General features: G+C 47.0%; 1 protein-coding gene and 1 pseudogene across 1 annotated transcript; one reads left to right on the top strand and one right to left on the bottom strand.

Moving 5' to 3' along the window:
* C32H3orf84 (chromosome 32 C3orf84 homolog) lies at nt 1–11,609 on the bottom strand. Its single transcript, XM_051140486.1, has 4 exons — nt 11,583–11,609; nt 9,668–9,781; nt 1,287–1,343; nt 1–436 (listed from the first exon to the last, which is right to left on the bottom strand). Exons 1-4 carry the CDS (start codon nt 11,607–11,609, stop codon nt 20–22), a joined length of 615 nt encoding a protein of 204 aa, XP_050996443.1. The 3' UTR covers nt 1–19.
* Nucleotides 11,610–18,465: 6,856 nt separating this feature from the next.
* Nucleotides 18,466–18,591, top strand: LOC127184506 (uncharacterized; annotated as a pseudogene).
* The last annotated feature ends 997 nt before the right edge of the window (nt 18,592–19,588 follow it).

Below are 19,588 nucleotides of genomic sequence, written 5' to 3'. Positions count from 1 at the left end.
GTCCAAACAAGCGGCTATGTCAGCTGGACCTGTTTAATGCTTGCGACCAGTTTAAACACTCAGAAACTCCAGCATGAATATAGTGCTGCAGCAGCTTGGGCTTCGGAATCCCGGGGAGGTCAGGCAGTATTTCAGTGACTGGCTCAGGGGGCCTTACCTTGGTCGTACCACAATGGCCACCCCGGGATGGCTGGCAGAAGTTGTGCTGGTAGGTAGTGTTTGCATAGGGAGGCTGGAGCTGCACAAAGTTGACAAGGCGCTGGGGGAGCCTACTCAGTTCTGTGCCTGACCGGAAATCAGTCTGGTAGGAAGATTCCAGAGGCGGCTGCTGGCTCAGTTCCAGCTCACAGGGTGCCCAGCGCAGAAAGGTGTGTCGCTTCCACAGGCGCTCCAGGTCTTTCCGTCTTCCAATTCCCTGCAGCAGACAGTAGGGGCCCTCCTCAACGGTACGGGCCCTTGGCCCACAGTCTTGGCATCCAGTGTTTGCTTGGGCCACCCCCCACCCCCTGTCTAATCCGAAATCAGCTTGGTGATGCTGGGGTTGTGCCTGGCCTCCCTAGCCTGGACTCTGCATCTTCAGTAATGTCATCCATTTTAGCATGAAGCCCCTGAGTGAATCCCTGGAATATTTGTTCACAGTTGGACAAACTAGCCAAGAAAACCAAGACAGAGTTGACTCTTTCTTGGGGGGTAGGGGGTAGTTAGCAGTGGAAGAGTTATGGGGAAATAGATGCTTGTCTGCTTATTTAAGAAGCCCTTGCTCATTAAAGGGCTTGTCTCTACCCTATGGCCTGCTCCATCCAGTCAGCCATGGGACTCTGTGGGAAAGAATAAGCCTTGTCACAGGTGGGAGCAGTCTTGGTGGGCTTTACCCTTGGGGCACCCCATGAATACCTTGTGACAGACTGAGTGGAGCCATCCTGGGTCTGGAATTCAGGAAGCAGACCTGGGAACCCCACCTGGACTATTGTCTTTCTAATTGACCCTCACCGGGGAGAAGGAGACAGTCCTTCCCACGTGACTCAGGCAGTTGGGGAGGAGAGAACAACAAAGTCAACCTGGGCGAGAGAGCTTGGGGATCAGCAGACCGGCTGGACCAGCACGCGGGCCAGAGAGACACCTAAGGACCCGTCCCGTCCCGTGGAACGGATACCGGAAGGTTCACTCTTTTGTCCCTTTAACCCTTTTTTCCTTCTTGTGTAAGCTAGTTGGGTTGTATAATAAAGTTTTATTGTAAAGAAACAGAGCCAATGGGACTCCTCCCCATTTCTCTCTCCAGCACTCACTTTGTCGAAGGAGGTGCGATTGTCATGCTTGGAGAAGAAATGCTGCCGTGCTGGCTCCTTGAAAGAAGACGAGAAGGAAGGTGAAGAGGAGGCAGGACATTTCCCCGCTCCTGCACATGCTGCCTCGGGAGCCCCCACTTTTAAATTGCTAAACTGCCAACCACCTGAAGAGAGTAGAGACAAATGAAAGTGGCAAACCCTACCCCCACCCCAACCCCATCTGTTGTCCTCAGCCTGCCCCACCTAGAAGCTTTGGGAGCACTGGGATGCCTGCCAGGACATCCTGCCATTAATGGAGAACTTTAAATTCAAGTGGTCCAGGACCAGGTTTGTCTTCTCCACTCCACCCACATTCCCTAACAGCGCAGCCACACGCTGAGCCCTAAATGACAGCTGGAAATAAATATGTCTCCCTTTGAAGGTATCTGATGAACCCCAGGCTCAACAGCCAACTGCCTGCTCCACATCTTCATGTCAGGGCACAGCAGGGCACCTCCCAGCACAGGGCATGGCAGGGCACCTCCCAACACAGCTCTGAGCTTTGAGTCACCACCCAGCCCATTTTGCCTACAGCTCAGGCCATGGCATCTGGCAGCTAGATCCAAGTATCTGAGTCTCTTCTCCATTTTTTAAATTTCGTTTTGAGACACAGAGTCTTGCTACAGTAGCCCAAGCTAGCCTGGAATCTACTATCCAGCCCGGGTTGGACTTGAAGATCTTTCTGCCTCAACCTTCCAGATGTTGGAATTACAGATGATGAGCCTCCATGCTTGGCTTGTCCTGGCTGAAGCCACCGTCCTCTCTTGCCTGAGATGTCAAAGAGCTTTCTATTTATGTCTGTGCTTTCAAGATTCCCACTCCCAGGTGTCTGTTTTCTCAGTAGCCAAAAATCCCCTTAACTACATAAATCAGATCACATCTCGTTTGCCAAAAATCTGCAAAAAGCTTGTCATGTTTGTAGCAACCAAAATCATAATAGTGATCTGTGAGAGCTGACACACATCTTTCCCTCAGACTCTGCTTCCAGCCATACTAGTCTCCTCTCTCACCACCAGTGATTCCTTCCTCAAACCTGAGCTGGTGACATCCACAACAGCCGGCCAGGTTGGTCATATTAGCAGTGGCTGACAAACAAACTCAGGTAACATGCATGATTTGGGGTATCGCAGTGGTAGAGTGCTAGCCCAGCTGGTCTGAGGCTCTGGGTTTTTATCACAGCATCAGAAAAAGAAAGAAAAGGAGGGAAGGGAAGGGAAGGGAAGGGAAGGGAAGGGAAGGGAAGGGAAGAAGCTGGCTCCAGCAAGGATTGATGATTCAGTTAAGATAGTCTGTGGTATGTCTTTAACAGTCTCCCCTTTTGGCACTTTCTATCTTAGATATTGTATATCTGGAAGTAATCTCCAAACAGGATGATAGCTATGGAGAGAGGGAGCTGGCCAGACTTCCATTCCTTATAAGGAATGTGACACAATTGGCACTAAAATCCTGGGGCTCTTAGAACTGAGGTTGGCAATTCAGGGGGTTTAGCTCAGTGGTAGGAAGTGGGTTTCACATGCACAAGGCCCTGGCTCTTCAGCGTTCACACACACACACACACACCAACTAATAACCAACCAAGGAGGGGAAAAAAAGGCTGTTTAGAAAAAGAAAAAAGAGAAACTCTTCAGAATTGAGAGCAGGTAAAGGGTTCTTAGACTTGACACTAAAATCAAAGCCAAAGAGGAAAAAGTAAGCCACGTGTGGTGGACCATGCTGTTTGGGAGGTGGGGGCAAGATCAAGAGTCCAAGGATACACTTTACTACAGACCATGTTTGAGATCAACCTCAAACAATATTTAGTTGTTTTAACTAAACTAGATGTTATCAGCAATAAACATATTTTTGTTCTTGGGGACTAGATGATAGGAGGGGTGGCTCAGTGGTTACACATATTTACTGCTCTTGCAGAGGATCCAGGTTCAGTTACCAAATTCATGCCAGGTGCCTCACAACCACTTGTCATTCCAGCCCTCTTCCACACCCTGTTACACCGTTGGTGCACATAAAATCATGCAAGCACACACATACACACATAAAAGCAAATAAATCCTGCTGGGCACAGTGGTACACGCCTTTAATCCCAGCACTCAGGGAGGCAGAAGCAGGCAGATCTCTGTGAGTTCAAGGCCAGACTGGTCTACAAAGCCAGTCTAGGACAGCCAAAGCTACACAGAGAAACCCTGTCACAAAAACAAAAGCAAGCAAGCAAGCAAGCAAAGAAACAAACAAACACCACCAAAAGAACCAATAAATAAATCTTTTTTTAAAACTATGCCAGGCATGACTGCCATGTTTATAATCCCTACTCTTTTTTTTGTTGTTGTTGTTTGTTTGTTTTGTTTTGTTTTGTTTTCGAGACAAGGTTTCTCTGTGTTAGCCCTGACTGTCCTGGATTTGCTTTGTAGACCAGCCTGGTCTCCAACTCACAGCGATCTGTCTGCCTCTGCCTCCCGAGTGCTGGGATTAAAGGCATGCACCATCACACCTGGCCTATAATCTGAACATTTAGGAGGCCGAGGTGGGAGGTTTGTTACTAGTTCAAGGCCAGCCTGGGAGACCTTGTCTCCCAAAAAGATTTTCCTATAAAATCCATAAGATGATGATGAAAAGCAAGCTATAGACTCGGGGGGAGGCGAAATATATTTTCAAATCATATATTCAACAAGAGAATAGAATCTAGACTATAATAAAAAAATACAATAGTAAAACAAACAATCCAATAAGAGAATGGACAAACAACATGAAGATATTTCACACACAGAGAAAAAATATGCAAATGGAAAATAACATGAAAAGATGCTTAACATCATTAAATATTGGAGAAATTCAGATCACAGTCACAATGAAATCTCATCACCCATGTATCAGAATGGCTAAAACTAAAAATAGAGACAATGCCAAATGTTACTGAAAAAGCAGGGAAATCGCATCATTCATGCAGGGCTGGTGAGAATGTAAAATGGCAAGGCTACGATAGAAAACAGCTTGACAGTTTCTTTAAAAACTAAACATCCAACTACCATATGATCCAGCAACTGGGCTTCTGGGCATGTGTCCCAGAGAAAAGAAAGCTTATGTTCACCCAAAGATCTGCCCAAATGTTCATAGCAGCTTTATTTATAAGAGCTGAAACTGGAATCAGCTCAGATACCCTTTAATAAAGCGAATGCTCAAACAATCCAATACATACAAAACAGAGAACGTTACTTAGTAATGAAAGGAAATGAACTATTTATAGTCACAACGACTTGGATGATTCTCCAGGAAATTGCACTGTGCCAGGAAAGCCAATCTCCAAGGTTGCATACTGTATTATTACACTTACATGGCAGTTTTTCCCTTTAAGTCATTGATTTGTTGGAACAGGGTTTCACTCTGCAGCCCAGACAATCCTAGACTCACCATGTAGCTTAGGCTAGTCTCAAACAGAAATCTTCTATCTCAACCTCCCAAGTGCTGGGATTATGGCAGTGGGCCTCAATGGGCCACAATTCCTGGGTTGTTTTTTGTTTTGTTTTGTTTTTTATAAAGACGAGACCTCCTCCCTGTGTAAGCCTTTCTGACCTGGGATTTACAGGCTGCCTGCATTCAGCCTTCTGAGTATAAGAATTGTAAGCATAGCTAGGCATGGTGGCGCACACCTTTAATCCCAGCACTCAGGAGGCAGAAGCAGGTGGATTGCTGTGGCTGTGAATTCGAGACCGGCCTGGTCTACAAAGGGAATCCAGGACAGCCAAGGCTACACAGTGAAACCTTGTCTTGAGAAAAACAACAACCCAAAAACAACAACAACAAAAGAATTGTAAGCATATACCACCATACTTGGCCCAACATTTTTTAGAAGTGAAGGCAGTTTGGTAGGAATTGGGAGGCTAGAGGCCCAGGAGGCAGGTGGCTATGTGGGTAAAAGGCCAGGATCAGCCAGGCAGTGGTGGCACATGCCTTTAATCCCAGTACTTGGGAGGCAGAGGCAGGTGGATCACTGTGAGTTTGAGGCCAGCCTGGTTTACAAAGGCAGTCCAGGACAGCCAAGGCTACACAGAGAAACCCTACCACAAAAAACAAACAAAAAAGGCCAGCATCAAGCGTCTTTGTGATGTTGGTCAGAAACTTAACTCTGTGGTAGCTGTGTGGACTCACACTGGATAACATTCTATAGCTCTTAGTACACATACCCCAACACAAGTAAAACTGTGACAATTTGAATGAAATTGGTGAATTGCAATCATGCCAATTACTATAGCTTTGTAAAATGTTGCTGTTGAGAGAAAACTGGGCAAAATGCAGAATTCCTTCTAAGCTCTTATTAATGTATAATCACTTCAGTGGAAACAAATCTAAGGTGGCTCAGTGCACATGTGCACATGTGTAAAACAAATAAATAAATGTGAGATATATATATCCTAGAAACCAGGCACAGTGGTGCACACCTGTAATCCCAGCACAAAGGGTATGGGGAACTAGGTCAGTCCTCACAGGACTTGCTCTGCAATCATCAGGGTCTAAGTTCCACCCACCCCCAGAACCCACATAAGAAGCTGGGTATGGTGCTTTAGGGGTGCAGCCTTGTAACCTCCAGGGCAGGCAGATCCCTGGGGACTCCAGCCAGTTTAGCTGAATTAGCAAACCCGAGGACACAGTGAAAGACCCTGTTCTCTCAAGGTAGATCACTGCCCTGAGAAAAAGTCCTCAAGGCTGACCTCTGACCTCTATCTATGTGTGCATATATGCACACAAATACACATACACACAAAGAAAAGTCTAGTAGTCTGGGACAAGTTCCAGCTGCCCTGCACGGTTCTCCCATGCCTATTCTCAGCTGCAGAGTCAGACACAGGCTAGAATGAACGCCTCTGCTGTTGGAGGCGGCCCTGACTCTGGAAACTCATTATTCCTCCAGGGGCAGGATAATCAATCGACTCCCACTGATTCCAGTTCTGCTCTCTCACAACTGTGGGAGCCTGGTGAGGAGTCACTTCCTCTCCACCCAGGCAGTTCTGGGTATTCTTGCCCTTGAGAAAGAAGTATCAGCTGCGCCTTTGTCCCTCAGCCGTTTAGGCTTCCCTTCTGTTGAGGTAGCCACAGTGTCAGTGTCTGAGCAGGTGGGACTAGCAGAGAGTGATTCTGAAGTAAGAGGCCTTGGGGAGAAAATTTGGTCCCACCAGGAAGAGGCAGCATTTACATTGGGAGAGCTGAGTGCCCTGTGGAAGCTGGCCAGTCTCAAGTCAGTGGGGTGCTGAGGGAGGAGTGAGCCTCTGTCAGATGGAGACATGGGCAGGACAGGGACACAGCACTCAGCCCTGTAGCCAAAGGGCCTGCTCCACCCATGTGTCTCTGGGTCTCTTCTTGTCTGCCTTTTGGAACCAACAGGGCTGTTATTACAGGTCCCAAGGACCAGGCAGGTAAAGGCTAAAGTAAATCCATCTGGTTTAGAAGGAAAATGAAAGTAGAAAAAAAACTTTTCCCCCTATATCCAAATGTCATAGATGAAATTTTCATCTCCTCTAAACCAGATAAAAGTGTTGCCATGTCTCAGGAAACCTTTTAAACAACAGCTGCGATCAACCAGCTGGAGCTGGTCCTCTCAGCCAATGAAAAGTAAAATATGCACCTTTCCTGGGCAGTTCTATTAATTAAAACAGGCTTAGACTGAGAAAGAGCCACGAGACGTGACATTTATTCAATCAAGTGCAATGCATATAGATAGTGGTGTTTGGGGCATTTGATAATGCCAGAAAATATCTCAGGTCTTCAGTTTGATCAGTCACTAAAACATGTCTCTTGTGTGTCTGTTCCCGAGGGGTGGGTTTAACAAATCAAGAGGATGTTTGCTCTCTGAAATGAGAGCTGCCTGAGGGGTACTGTAAACACCCACCAGGAAGGTTCTGGATTGCTTCTGTTCATATATTTCTCCCTCCCGCCCGCCCTCCCTCCCTCTCTCTCTCTCTCTCTCTCTCTCTCTCTCTCTCTCTCTCTCTCTCTCTCTCTCTATCTCTCTCTCATTTTCCCTTCTCTCTTTGGTTTAGGACAAGATGACCTTGGACTCATTACCTAGCAAGGCTGTCCTGACCTTTGTGACATCACCTGCCAAGTGCTGGGATTGCAGGTGTGTGCCACCACACCTGGCTTCTTCACTCTTTCAAAAGGAAGCAGGGTGCTGATGAGCAATCTGGAGCTGCGGTTGGGCCTGGTTTTTTGTTTTTGTTTTTGTTTTTGTTTTTGTTTTTGTTTTTTCGAGACAGGGTTTCTCTGTGTAGCCTTGGCCATCCTGGACTCACTTTGTAGACCAGGCTGGCCTTGAACTCACAGCGATCCGCCTGCCTCTGCCTCCCGAGTGCTGGGATTAAAGGCGTGCGCCACCACGCCCGGCACTGGGCCTGGTTTTTGTAAGCGTTGCCAATAAGTCCTTCCAACTGGAAATGCTAAGAATGCTAAGAAATATGGCAGCCTCCAAGACTCGGCTGTCAGCCTGAGAAAGCAATTCTTGAAGACTCCAGATGGCAGATCTAGGAGGACCTGGCAAAAGACTGGGAACCAAGAAGCTACCGCGGATGGAAAGTGTTTCTCTGGGTTTTCTTCTACCCTCTCCTTGTTTAGAAGGCAGACTGAGAACACACCTCACTGTGACCTCTGGGAAGCCCTGGGAGGAGACAGTTTTTCTCCCCTTTGCTCCCGGCTGAATATGTTTCTCCTCTCAGGAGCTCCTCTCCCCACACCTATCTTTCTTTTCTGGATTCTAGCAGTTATGCTGCCCCCCCCAGCCCCCCCCCCCCCCAGTTCCTATGGATAACGGATAAGAGCAAAGGCCATTTGCCAGCTTTTCATTTGTTTGTTTACTCAGTTTTTTGTTGTTGTTGTTGTTGTTTTTTGTTTTTATGAGACAGGGTTTCTCTGTGTAGCCTTGGCTGTCCTGGACTCGCTTTGTAGACCAGGCTGGCCTCGAACTCACAGAGATCCACCTGCCTCTGCCTCCCGAGTGCTGGGGCAAAAGGCGTGTGCCACCATGCCTGCCCTGTTTACTCAGTTTTGTTCTGAGGCAATATTTCATGTATCCTGGGCTGGCCTCTGAGGAAAACTTTGAGTATATGATCCTCCTGTGTGCTGGGATTGTACTCACATGCCGTGTTTATTCAGTGCTCTGGATCAGACCCATGGCTTCATGCTTGCTAGGCAGGTACTCTACCAACTGAGCCACACCCACAGCCTGCTTATTTGAGACAGGGTTTTTGCTATGTAGTGCTGCCTGGCCTAGAGTTTGTTAAACACCCCAGACTGGCTTTGAATTCCTCTGTCTCTTAAGTGCTAAGGTTACGAGACATGTATAACCAAAGTCCACACAGCTGTAACCCTAGAATGTGCAAGTTAGAGCAAGAGGATTATTATGTGTTCAAGGCCAGCCTGGGCTATATGATGAGTTAGGCCAGCCTGGGCTACAGAATGAGACCTTGTTTCAAATCTTATCCTCTCTCCTAAACAAACAAACAAAATCTTGTGAGACGATCTTTTCCTGAGGCCTCCATACCTATTGTTTTGTGAACAAATACTCCTGAGTTCTATTTTGTGTGTTGCTTGTTTGTTTTTTATTTCTTTGTTGGTTTCAAGGCATGGTTTCTCTGTGTAGAATTGTTTGTCCTGAACTCACTTTGTAGACCAGGCTGGCCTCGAACTTACAGAGGTCTGCCTGCCTCTGCCTCCCTAAGTGCTGGTATCACAGGTGTGTGCCACCACGCCTGGCTTGTGTGTGCTTCTTAATGCTGCAACTCTGCTGCACACACCTCAGCATCTCCTTGTCTGCCGGCATGAAAATGGTGGAGAGCTGGACCTGCATCCTCCTACTGTGCTCTTCGAGTCTTGTTTCTGCTATTCTAAGCCACCTAGCCTCCCAGGCCTTCCCAGTGCCCCCAGGCCACCTCATGCCAACTAAGGGGGAAGGTAAGGGGAGGCTTCCTACTTGTGCCCAAGTCCTAGGCCTGGGAGACTGGCTGTGGACTTCTATGGCCTCAAAGAATCTGAAATTAAGGGAAGTTCAGCAAAATTCAAGATTCCTAGATTCTAAAAACTCTAATTCCCATTGCCACATACCCCACCTTGTCTTGGAACTTTCTGCCATCCAGAAGGAGCCATAAACAAAACTACCCAGTTTGGTGTCTGCTCTCCTATACCCTTTTGGTAGAGATCTGGTATGTCAGGGCCAAGGTCCCAGACATCTTGATAGCCTTGACATAGATTGTTCCCTGGTGCCTGCCTTGTCAGTCTAGCTCTGCAAAGGCTGAGGTGGTGCTCTTGGGGGCCCACAAGAGACAGGAAGAGCCCTTCCCACTGCCCTCAGGAAGGCGTTGTACCTCACATCTCTGCAGGAACACTTCTGGAGGCGGGGGCTTGGCTGCGAGGCGGTACTCTCCAGCACTCTCACTCTTGACTTGACCTCGGTAGTGCCCGTAGAAGCCACTGTTGTGCTGTGACAAGGCAGGTATGAATGCTGGTGAAGCCCATTTAATTCCCGCCCCCAGCTTCTGGTGAGCCAGAAGCTCCTCGGTTTCTGACAATAGAATTTGAAGAGGAACAATATTCCTGGATTGGAGCCAGCACAAAGCTGTCCCCACCTTTCACTGGGACAAGTGGCCTCAATATGTTGTTCTTTCTGGGCTCCATGTGTGGAAGGGAAAGGCATCATCTAGTCTTACTTCTGTAGGCAAAGCTACTGTTGAGTGGGGTGCTGCATCCTTGGGACCTGACAGTAAGTCCCTTTTGTTTTTTTCCTCACAATATTAATAGCCAAGAGTCCCCGAGAAGCAAGAACGCAACCTATTTCTTTTGAATCTATTGGCAAGGCTGTGAACACTCATTTACCATATACTTTGCTATTCTGGGGCAAAAAATGTGCACCGCTGAGCCTGAGGCACTCAAACAAGATAGAAGCTTTTCCAAAAAGAGGATATAACCAATAGAGAACCTTCTGGTTATAAGTCAGAGAAAGATCCTGGCAAAACCAAACGAAACCAAATATCAGAAATAAGAGCTGGGAGATGGTGGTGCACACCATTAGCCCCAACACATAGGGGGCAGAGGTGGATGTCTCAGTTCCAGGCCAGCCTGGTCTACAGAGTGAGTCCAGGACAGCCACGGCTACACAGAGAAGCTCTGTTTTGAAAAACCAATCAACCAACCAAACAAAAAATCATAAATAAACACTTGTCTGCCAGACATGGTGGCTCATACCATGTAATACAAGCCGTTGGGAGGCTGAGGTGGCAGGGTACTGTGAATTCAAGGCTATCTTGGGCTACATAGAGAGTGCTAGGCCAGCCTGAGCTACAGTGTCAGACTTTAACTCAAAACAAACAAACAACACATACAACAACAAAACCAGTTGAAGGAGACATTGAAATAAGTAGGGGTTCAAGGGTAGTCAGAGTGGGATGAAAGAGATAGAGGATAAAATGATTATACACATATATGAAACGGTCAAAGATGGTCCAGCAACTGCTTTTCCAGTGGACCTGAGTTTGGTTCATAGCATCCAAATGGCATCTCACTGCTATCTATAATTCTAGTTCTAGGAGACCTGAGGCCATCTCACCTTCTGGCTTCCTTGGGGACCAGGCACACACACGGTGTATGGACATACATAGACGCAACATTCACACAGGTGAAATAACAGAATATACATTAAAAAGCTCCCAATGGAAGGGCTGTTCTGTGTTTATATCATTGGGAGAACACTCCTGGACAGTGGCATCAGGTACCTATGGCCCGGCTCTTTTGTACTGAGTCCTCTTGAAGATCAAAGTCCCCATAATTGTAATCCTAAGCAGAGTGACTGTGGAGGCCAGCCACAGCAGCAGACTCCCTGAAGATTTGTACCTTAACTGCCTACCTGCTCCTGCACTGTTTGTAGACACCCTCTCACTCTTCACTCAGTTTAGTTTAACATTTTAGTCCAAAGCATTCACTGTGTTCCAGGCATGGGGATGGGCCCAGGAAATGGACAAAACCACAAACAATAATCTACTGATGGCCCCAAACTAGAGAACAGTTAGTCCCAAAGTTTAACCAGAGTCTGGGAGGACCAGTGAAGAGCTGACCGCTAGAAGACTAACTGGCTAGCAGGAGAGCAGGAAGCAATGCCCTTGGAGGGTGTGGAGGTATGGAGGAGGAGAGGGCAGCTTGAGGTCGCTGCCCGCCTGGTTATGACCTCACTTCACATTTATGACTCATGAATGCTATGCTAGTCAGAGGGTGAGGGTTTGCTCTTACCCAGGAGCCTATTAAAGCACCTTGCATCTTTCTATGAAGAGAGCCAAAAAGGCAAAATTGCCTTTTTGAAGCTACATCTGGCGAGAGAAGAGACTCTCAAGAAGTCAGCTTGCGTTGCTTAGTAACAAAGGGGGGAAGGGCTGTGACTGCACAATGCTGTTGTCAAGGCATTGCTGACCCAGCCTGTTGTCCTTTTGTCCTTGCTGCTCTGTTTCTTCTGTATGAGGGAACTCCAGCTCTTGTCGTTATCAGCCTGGGAGAGCCTTTATACAAACACACAGAGCTCTACAGCAGAGTCTGATGAACTCACGGCCTGGGAAGCAGTAAAGGGCACTTTAATATGTGAATACTGCATCTTAAACACTCTGTGGTAACACTGCTAGGGACATACTTTTAGAAGGTTCTCTATGGATTCAGGAGACATGTCAGAGGTCAGTTGCTCTTAGGAAAAATCATAAGCTCTGCCTGCTTAATGCAGGCTTTTGTGTAACTAGGAATGCCAGTGTTTTCAGGTGAATGCCACAAGGGCTTACCTGGAGGAGAAGAGGTCTGATGTATGGTCCAGTGCTGAGAATGTTTGGCTCAGTTTTATACTTTCTATTTGATCTGTAACAGAGATATGAGCAGTTTACCCCCCCCCCCCAAAGCTGTCTATCTAGAAACATTCTGATGGAAGCTCACCTACGAGGTCAGGGAGGGGAAAAAGCTGCATGAGGTAGGATAGGAAGAGGAAAAAATAAAATGATTTTATGTGTATGAGTGCCTGTCTGCATGTGTGTGAGCATCACATGTGTGCAGTACCCATAGACACCAGAAGGTACTGAATTCCCCTGAGGCTGTAATTACAATTGGGCACTTCCATGTGGGTGCTGGTCCTAGGTCCTCAGAAAAAGCAGTCAATGCTCTTAACCACTAAGCCATCTCTCCAGCCTCAAATTAAAGGCAGGGGGTGGGGCTGGAAAGGTGGCTCAGCGGCTAAGAGCACTGTCTGCTCTTTCAGAGGTTCTGAGTTCAATTCCCAGCAATCATGTGGTGACTCACAACCATCTATACCCTCTAATGCCCTGCAGGTATACATGCAGATAGAGCACCTATATACATAAATAAATAAAATCTTAAAAAAAAAAAAAAAAGCAAAAAGTTGAACAACAAGAACAACAAAAGGCTCCGCTGGTGTTGCAGGCAGGAAGTGTGTCCAAGTGTAAGTAGCCACACTGACATATCAATATAAAAGTACTCACAATAGCAGAGCAGGGTGGCACACGCCTTTCATCCCAGCACTTGGGAGGCAGAGGCAGGCGGATTTCTATAAGTTCGAGGCCAGCCTGGTCTACAAAGCAAGTCCAGGACAGTGAAGATAACATATAGAGAGACCCTGTCTCGGGAAAAAAATAATAAATTAAAAAAAAAAAAAAGGACTCATAGTAACTGTATACATTTACTATCCTTTCTTGGAAATACTTGAAGTCTGAAACATTCCAGGATCATTTTCTGATTTTGGAATGGTCATAGTTACTTTCCTGTTGCTCTGATAAAATACCCTGGCTGAAGGGAGAGAAGGTGTGTTTTGGCTCACAAATCCTCACCATTAACAAGTCACAACAGCAGGAGCTTGAGGCAGCTGATGATTTTGCATCCAGTCATGAAGCAGAAACTAGGGCCAGTGAGATGGCTCAGTGGTTAAGGAGCACTGGCTGCTCTTACAGAGGACCAGGGTTCAGTTCCCAGCAATGACATGGTGGCTCACAACCATCGATACTGTGATCTGATGCCCTCTTCTGGCCTGCAGGTGTACATGTAGGCAGAGAATTGGATATATAATAATAAATAAATGAAACTTAAAAAAAAAAATAGCCAAAACAATTTTGAAGTAGAAACTAGCACTGGTGAGAATGATTGTGTGGGTAAAGGTGTTTTCTGGCAAGTCTGAAGACCTGAGTTCAATCCCAGGGATCCATGTGGTGGAAGGAGAGAACCAATTCCTGGGTATCCCACACTAAATGCATATCTGTAAAAGAAAGAAGAGCAGCCGGGCCGTGGTGGCACATGCCTTTAATCCCACCACTCAGGAGGCAGTGGCAGGTGGATCACTGTGAGTTTGAGGCCAGCCTTATCTATAAAGAGAGTCCAGGACAGACAAGACTACACAGAAAGACCCTGTCTCAAAAAACCAAAGCCAAAACAAAACAAAAAGAAGAAGGAAAGAAAAAAAAGAGCAGAGGAAGACAGAAGGTAGCAATGAGTTCTGTGTTCAGTTTTGTTTTGCCTTTCCTCCCTTTTATACGCTCTAGGAGGCCAGCCCAGGGAACTGTGCCACCTCAATGACCTAGTCATGGTAATCCCTACAGGCGTGCACAGAGGCCCTTGTCCTAGGTGAATCTTGATCTCATGGAACTGACAATTGAAATGAACTATCATAAGCATATAACCAGAAATCTTTTGTTTTGTTTTGTTTTGTTTTGGCTTTGGTTTTTGGTTTTTCGAGACAGGGTTTCTCTGTGTAGCCTTGGCTGTCCTGGACTTGCTTTGTAGACCAGGCTGGCCTCGAACTTACAGCGATCCACCTGCCTCTGCCTCCCAAATGCTGGGATTAAAGGAGTGCACCACCATGCCTGGCGTTATAGCTATAAATCTTAAGCCAAGTGTTCATTTGTAATTCCAGCACTTGGGAGGTGAACCAGATCTTTTTTTTTTTTTTGGTTTTTCGAGACAGGGTTTCAGTGAACCAGATCTTTTTTTGTTTGTTTGTTTGTTTGTTTTTTTGGTTTTTCGAGACAGTGTTTCTCTGTGTAGCCTTGGCCATCCTGAACTCACTTTGTAGACCAGGCTGGCCTCGAACTCTCAGCGATCCGCCTGCCTCTGCCTCCCGAGTGCTGGGATTAAAGGCATGCGCCACCACGCCCGGCTTAGTGAACCAGATCTTTAAAGCCAATCTTGGCTACAAAGTGTATTTGAAGCTAGCCTAATCTACATAACGAATGCCACGCCAGCCCCAGCTACATGGTGAGGCACTGCCTTAAACAATGCCACATATTGCTTGTGGATTTAAAAAAAAGTGGGATCGGGGCTGGAGGTATGGCTTAGTGGTTAAGAGCACTGACTGTTCTTCCAGAGGTCCTGAGTTCAATCCCCAGCAACCACATGGTGGCTCACAACCATCTATAATGTGATCTGGTGCCCTCTTCTGGCCTGCAGGTGCATACGCAGGCAGAGCACTGTATACATAATAAATAAATAAACTTAAAAAAAAAAAGTGGGATCAAAATAAAAGTCATGCATAAAACTGATAATAAATTCAGGATAGAAGTCACGTGGGAGAGAGAAAGAGGAATGGTATTAGGGATGCGGGAGTGGGACTTTAACTCTAATTTATTGTTTCTTTTCAAGTGAGAGTCTCGTGTAGCCTGTGGTGGCACTGAACTGGCTGAGGGTGGCCTTAACTTTCTGATTCACTTGTCTTTGTCTCCCAGGTGCTAGAATTTTAGAGAGGTAGAACCGGGCTTCTATTTGATCATTTACCATCATCACCATCATCATCATCATTTGTGGTGCTGGGAATCAATTACAGGTCTCACTGTGTGCTAGGCAAGCACTCTCCTGCTGCTAAGCTCCAGCTCCAGCTCGTGTGTGTGTGTGTGTGTGTGTGTGTGTGTGTGTGTGTGTGTGTGTGTGTGTGTGTGTGTTTTGAGACAGGGTTTCTCTGTGTGGCCCTGGCTGTCCTGGAACTCACTCCGTAGACCAGGCTTGCCTCAGACTCACAGAGATCCACCTGCCTCTGCCTCCCGAGTGCTGGAATCAAAGGCCTGTGTCACAACCACCGGGCTTCAATTGTTAATTTTATTTATTGCCTTTTTGTATGTTCAGGTTCATGCGCACGCCACTGCACACACATAGAGGTCAGAGCACAGCTCTCAGGGGTCTGAGAACTCGGGACCTTTGTGGGTCCCAAGATCCTTTTCTTTCTTTTTTTTTTTTTTTTCGAGACAGGGTTTCTCTGTGTAGCCTTGGCTGTCCTAGACTCACTTTGTAGACCAGGCTGGCCTCGAACTCACAGCGATCTGCCTGCCTCTGCCTCCCAAGTGCTGGGATTAAAGGCGTGCACCACCACCGCCCGGCCCAAGATCCTTTTCGCTGGCCCTTGAGCCCACTATTGTATGGATGTAGCAAATCTCTTCCATGTTGCTCCTGATGTTCTGGCTACTCTGCCTTGGCTCTCGAATCCCAGTCTTGTCCTGACCTTTGGCACCCTGGCCCACCCTCAACACCGCCCTCACAGGCAGAATTAGGCCTTCCCAATGTTCCGGGCCTCCATTTAAAAAAAATTTTTTATTAATTTATTCATATTACATCTCAGTGGTTATCTCATCCCTTGTATCTTCCCATTCCTCCCTCCCTCCCATTTTCCCCTTATTCCTCTCCCCTATGACTGTGCCTGAGGGGGACCTCCTCCCCCTGTATATGCTCATAGGGTATCAAGTCTCTTCTTAGTAGCCTGCTATCCTTCCTCTGAGTGCCACCAGGCCTCCCCATCCAGGGGACGTCGTCAAATATGGGGCACCAGAGTTCGTGTGAAAGTCACACCCCACTCTCCACTCAACTGTGGAGAATGTCCTGTCCATTGGCTAGATCTGGGTAGCGGGCCTCCATTTTTCTTTGTTTTTTTTTTTTTTTTCTTTCCATTTTTCAGGTGAGAAGTGAGGTGGGGAGGAAGACTCTCAGATGGTCTGCGCTGAGCAGCCACACCTGAGAGTTCGGCCTGTTGGGGTCCATGGGCCGGCTGTGGCTGTAAACAGACAGTTAAAACAGTTTGGGCCGTTAAGAGCGTTAAAACCGTTAAAAAGCCTTTGGCTTCCTGCGGCCATGGGGGCGGAGCCAAGGAGCGGCATTCTCATTGGTGTATGCAGCCCAGGGGCGGGGCCTCACCTCGGAGTGGGGCGGGATCTCCACACTCGTCCCCGACGGCTGAAGGCGTGTGCCTGTGGTGTCGCGTGTGGTGCGGCTGCAGGAGGTGAGAACACGAGGGGCGTGGGCGAGGAAGGGCGTGAGGAGAGGGAAGAGATGGGGGAACACGCGGAGCCTGACCCAGTCGCTCGGTGCTTTTCCTGAGGGCCACTAGGCTCTGGAAGCCTGGCCCGAGACTCTCAGCTCCTCCTGGGACTGCCCAGGGCCGAGGCTTCCAGTGAGAGACGAGCCGAGAGTCAGCCTGGGAAGTCAGTGAACAGGGAATCAGAGAGGCCCCTGGAATTTGTCTTTATTGGGGTGTTTGTTTTTTTCGAGACAGGGTCTCTCTGTGTAGCCTTGGCTGTCCTGGACTCGCTTTGTAGACCAGGCTGGTCTCGAGTTGACAGAGATCCGCCCGCCTCTGCCTCCCGAGTGCTGGGATTAAAGGCGTGCGCCACCACTGCCCGGCTTTGTCTTTTTTTGTTCCGAACAAACAAGGGTAAAATAAAAATAAAATTTAAAAAAATTTAAAAAGCTGTCTGGGAAACACATAGGAATGCTTGTCCAGGAGTTTGGAGGGCCTCTTAAAACATTTTGTTTTAAGCCTGGAGTGGTGACTACTGACGGAGTTCCAGCACATCCAGGGCTACACGGTGAGATCAAAACAAACAGAAAACCCCCAAACATACAAAAACCCATTTTGGGGGCTGGAAAGATGGCTCAGTCGTTAAGAGCACTGCCTGCTCTTCCAAAGGACCCGGGTTCAATTCCCAGCACCCACATGGCAGCTCACAACTGTCTGTAGCTCCAAGATCTGACACCCTCACACCAACGTACATAAATTAAAATTAAATAAAATATTAAAAACAAAAACCCATTTTGTTTTTATTATACTTGTATACTGGGAGGGAGTTGTGTGAAGGTCAGAAGACAACTTTTGGGAATTGGTTCTCTGCCATGATCGTCTCAGGGACTGAACTTGGGTCACCAGGGCACCTTTACCCATTGAGCTATCTCTTTAGCCCTTAGAGCCGTTTGTTTGTTTGTTTGTTTTTCAAGACAAGGTTTCTCTATGTAGAATTGGCTATCCTGGACTCACTTTGTAGACTAGGCTGGCCTCGAACTCACAGAGATCCACCTGCCTCTGCTTCTCAAGTGCTGGGATGAAAGGTGTGCGCCACCATTCCTGGCAGAGAAAACTTCTTGACAAGACAGAATCTGAGAGTGAACAATTCCTCCTGGCTAAGAATTGCCTAGTGTTTGTTGGAAGGGTAGAAGTCTAAGGAAGAAACTTGCCTTTTATGCATTAAAAAGGGGGTGTTGGAAGCATGTGGAGGATATAGGATTTAGGGAGGGCGAGGTATTGGAGGGTTTCACCCTGGGGCCTCAGATTCTCAGAGTTAGGACAGGAGAATGGTGAGTTCTTGGACAGCCTGAGCTATACCAAGAGTTCCAGATGTATCTGTTGTTAAGTAGTGGTTCCTGGATCCAGAAAATCAAGCTGGACGTAGTGACAGGATGTCTGTAATCCTAGCACTCTGGGGGGCTGAGGCAAGCCAGTTTTGGGGTTCATAGCAAGATCATGTATACAAATGAAATATACCAGCACTAGGTAGGCAGAGGCAGGCAAATCTCTGCATTTGAGGCAGCCATGGCTACATAGTGAGACCATCTCAAAATAAGTAAATAAAAACAAAAACCAGCTGGGTGGTATGGTTCATGCCTTTAGTCTCAGCACTTGGGAGGTAGAGGCAAGTGGATCTCTGTGAGTTCCAGGACAGCCAAGGTTACAGAAGAGAAACCCTGTCTTGAAAAACAAAAAAACAAAACACCCAAACCCAAATAGTGGGATACTGATGTAATAATAGCCATAAAAACCAAATAGTGAGAGATTGACATAATGAAAGCCATATAGAACTATACAAGTAGAGTCCAGAAATATCTGTAGCCAATGAAGATAACTAGATTGCTTTCTTTATGGGTATCTGGTGTACAAAGATTGCAAACATAAATAGCTTATGCAGCCTGTTGCCTATGTGGGTTGCCCTGGGGGACCTTAGAGACAGTGTTTTGGCAGATATTTTATGTCTTTGATCTTAGTGCTGTCCTCAGGCTATGATCCTGACAGGTTATATGGGGTGCCTCTGGGAAGCCATGGTCAGGTCTTCATGTCCATCTACCCTAAGCTACAGACAAGGGACACAAGATTAATGATCTGTGGTCAAGTTCCTTGGCCAAGATCCACATCTCAAAGAAGTGGGGCTTTTCCAGGTTTAATGCAGATGAACCTGAAGCTGTGGTAGCTGAGAAGCAGCTGTGGGGTCAGCTTTCTCCCAGGTGTGGTCCCCTGGGCTAGCTAGCGGTAGGTCCTGACTCCTGAGGACTTCCACAGTGTTGTCCTACACCCACCAAATCATGTTCAGTAATCCCACATTCAGTCTAAAAGTAAAAGAGCCCAGGAATAATTATTAAGAAAAAATTCTCAGAGTGTATCATAGGGTCAGAGGGAGGAGTCACTGACTCCGAGGGCCACTCTCTCTTCACACACATTCTTCCTTTATTCATTCTGGCCAGAACTCTTCTTGTGGGAAGAGTGACTTTCTTTAATAAAGATGGCTTGATAAATGAGGAGGGAATCCTGCTCTTGGAAGCCTCAACTGTGTGCATTTAAGATGTCACTTACCTTGATGGATAGGCATATTGGAACGACTTACCTCATCACTAGTCATGTTTGGTAGAATCATCTAGGAGAACGCTTTGGCTGATAGGATCTCTATTCTCTGCAAAGATAAAGCTCATTTAGTTAATAGCAGACAAGTAAAAGCACAGAAGACAACATTAGCCCATGTGGTCCTTAGAGTTAGTGAATACTAAGAACATGCCCCCCCACCCCTGTGGAGACAGCCTTTAGATGTGTAGTCCATGGTGGCTTTGAATTTTCTGTTCTTTTGCCTCTGCTTTTCTAGTGCTGGAATTACAGGTGTGTACCGCTATGATTGGTGCTATCATGGGGATTTTGGGCTTGGTTTGGTTTGGTTTTTGGTTTTGGAGACAGGGTTTCTCTG

This window comes from Acomys russatus, chromosome 32 (genome assembly GCF_903995435.1).
Source record: "Acomys russatus chromosome 32, mAcoRus1.1, whole genome shotgun sequence".
In the NCBI taxonomy this organism is placed as follows: domain Eukaryota; kingdom Metazoa; phylum Chordata; class Mammalia; order Rodentia; family Muridae; genus Acomys; species Acomys russatus.
The sequence above is the reverse complement of the archived record's forward strand: the minus strand, read 5'-3'. Positions and strand labels throughout refer to the sequence as shown.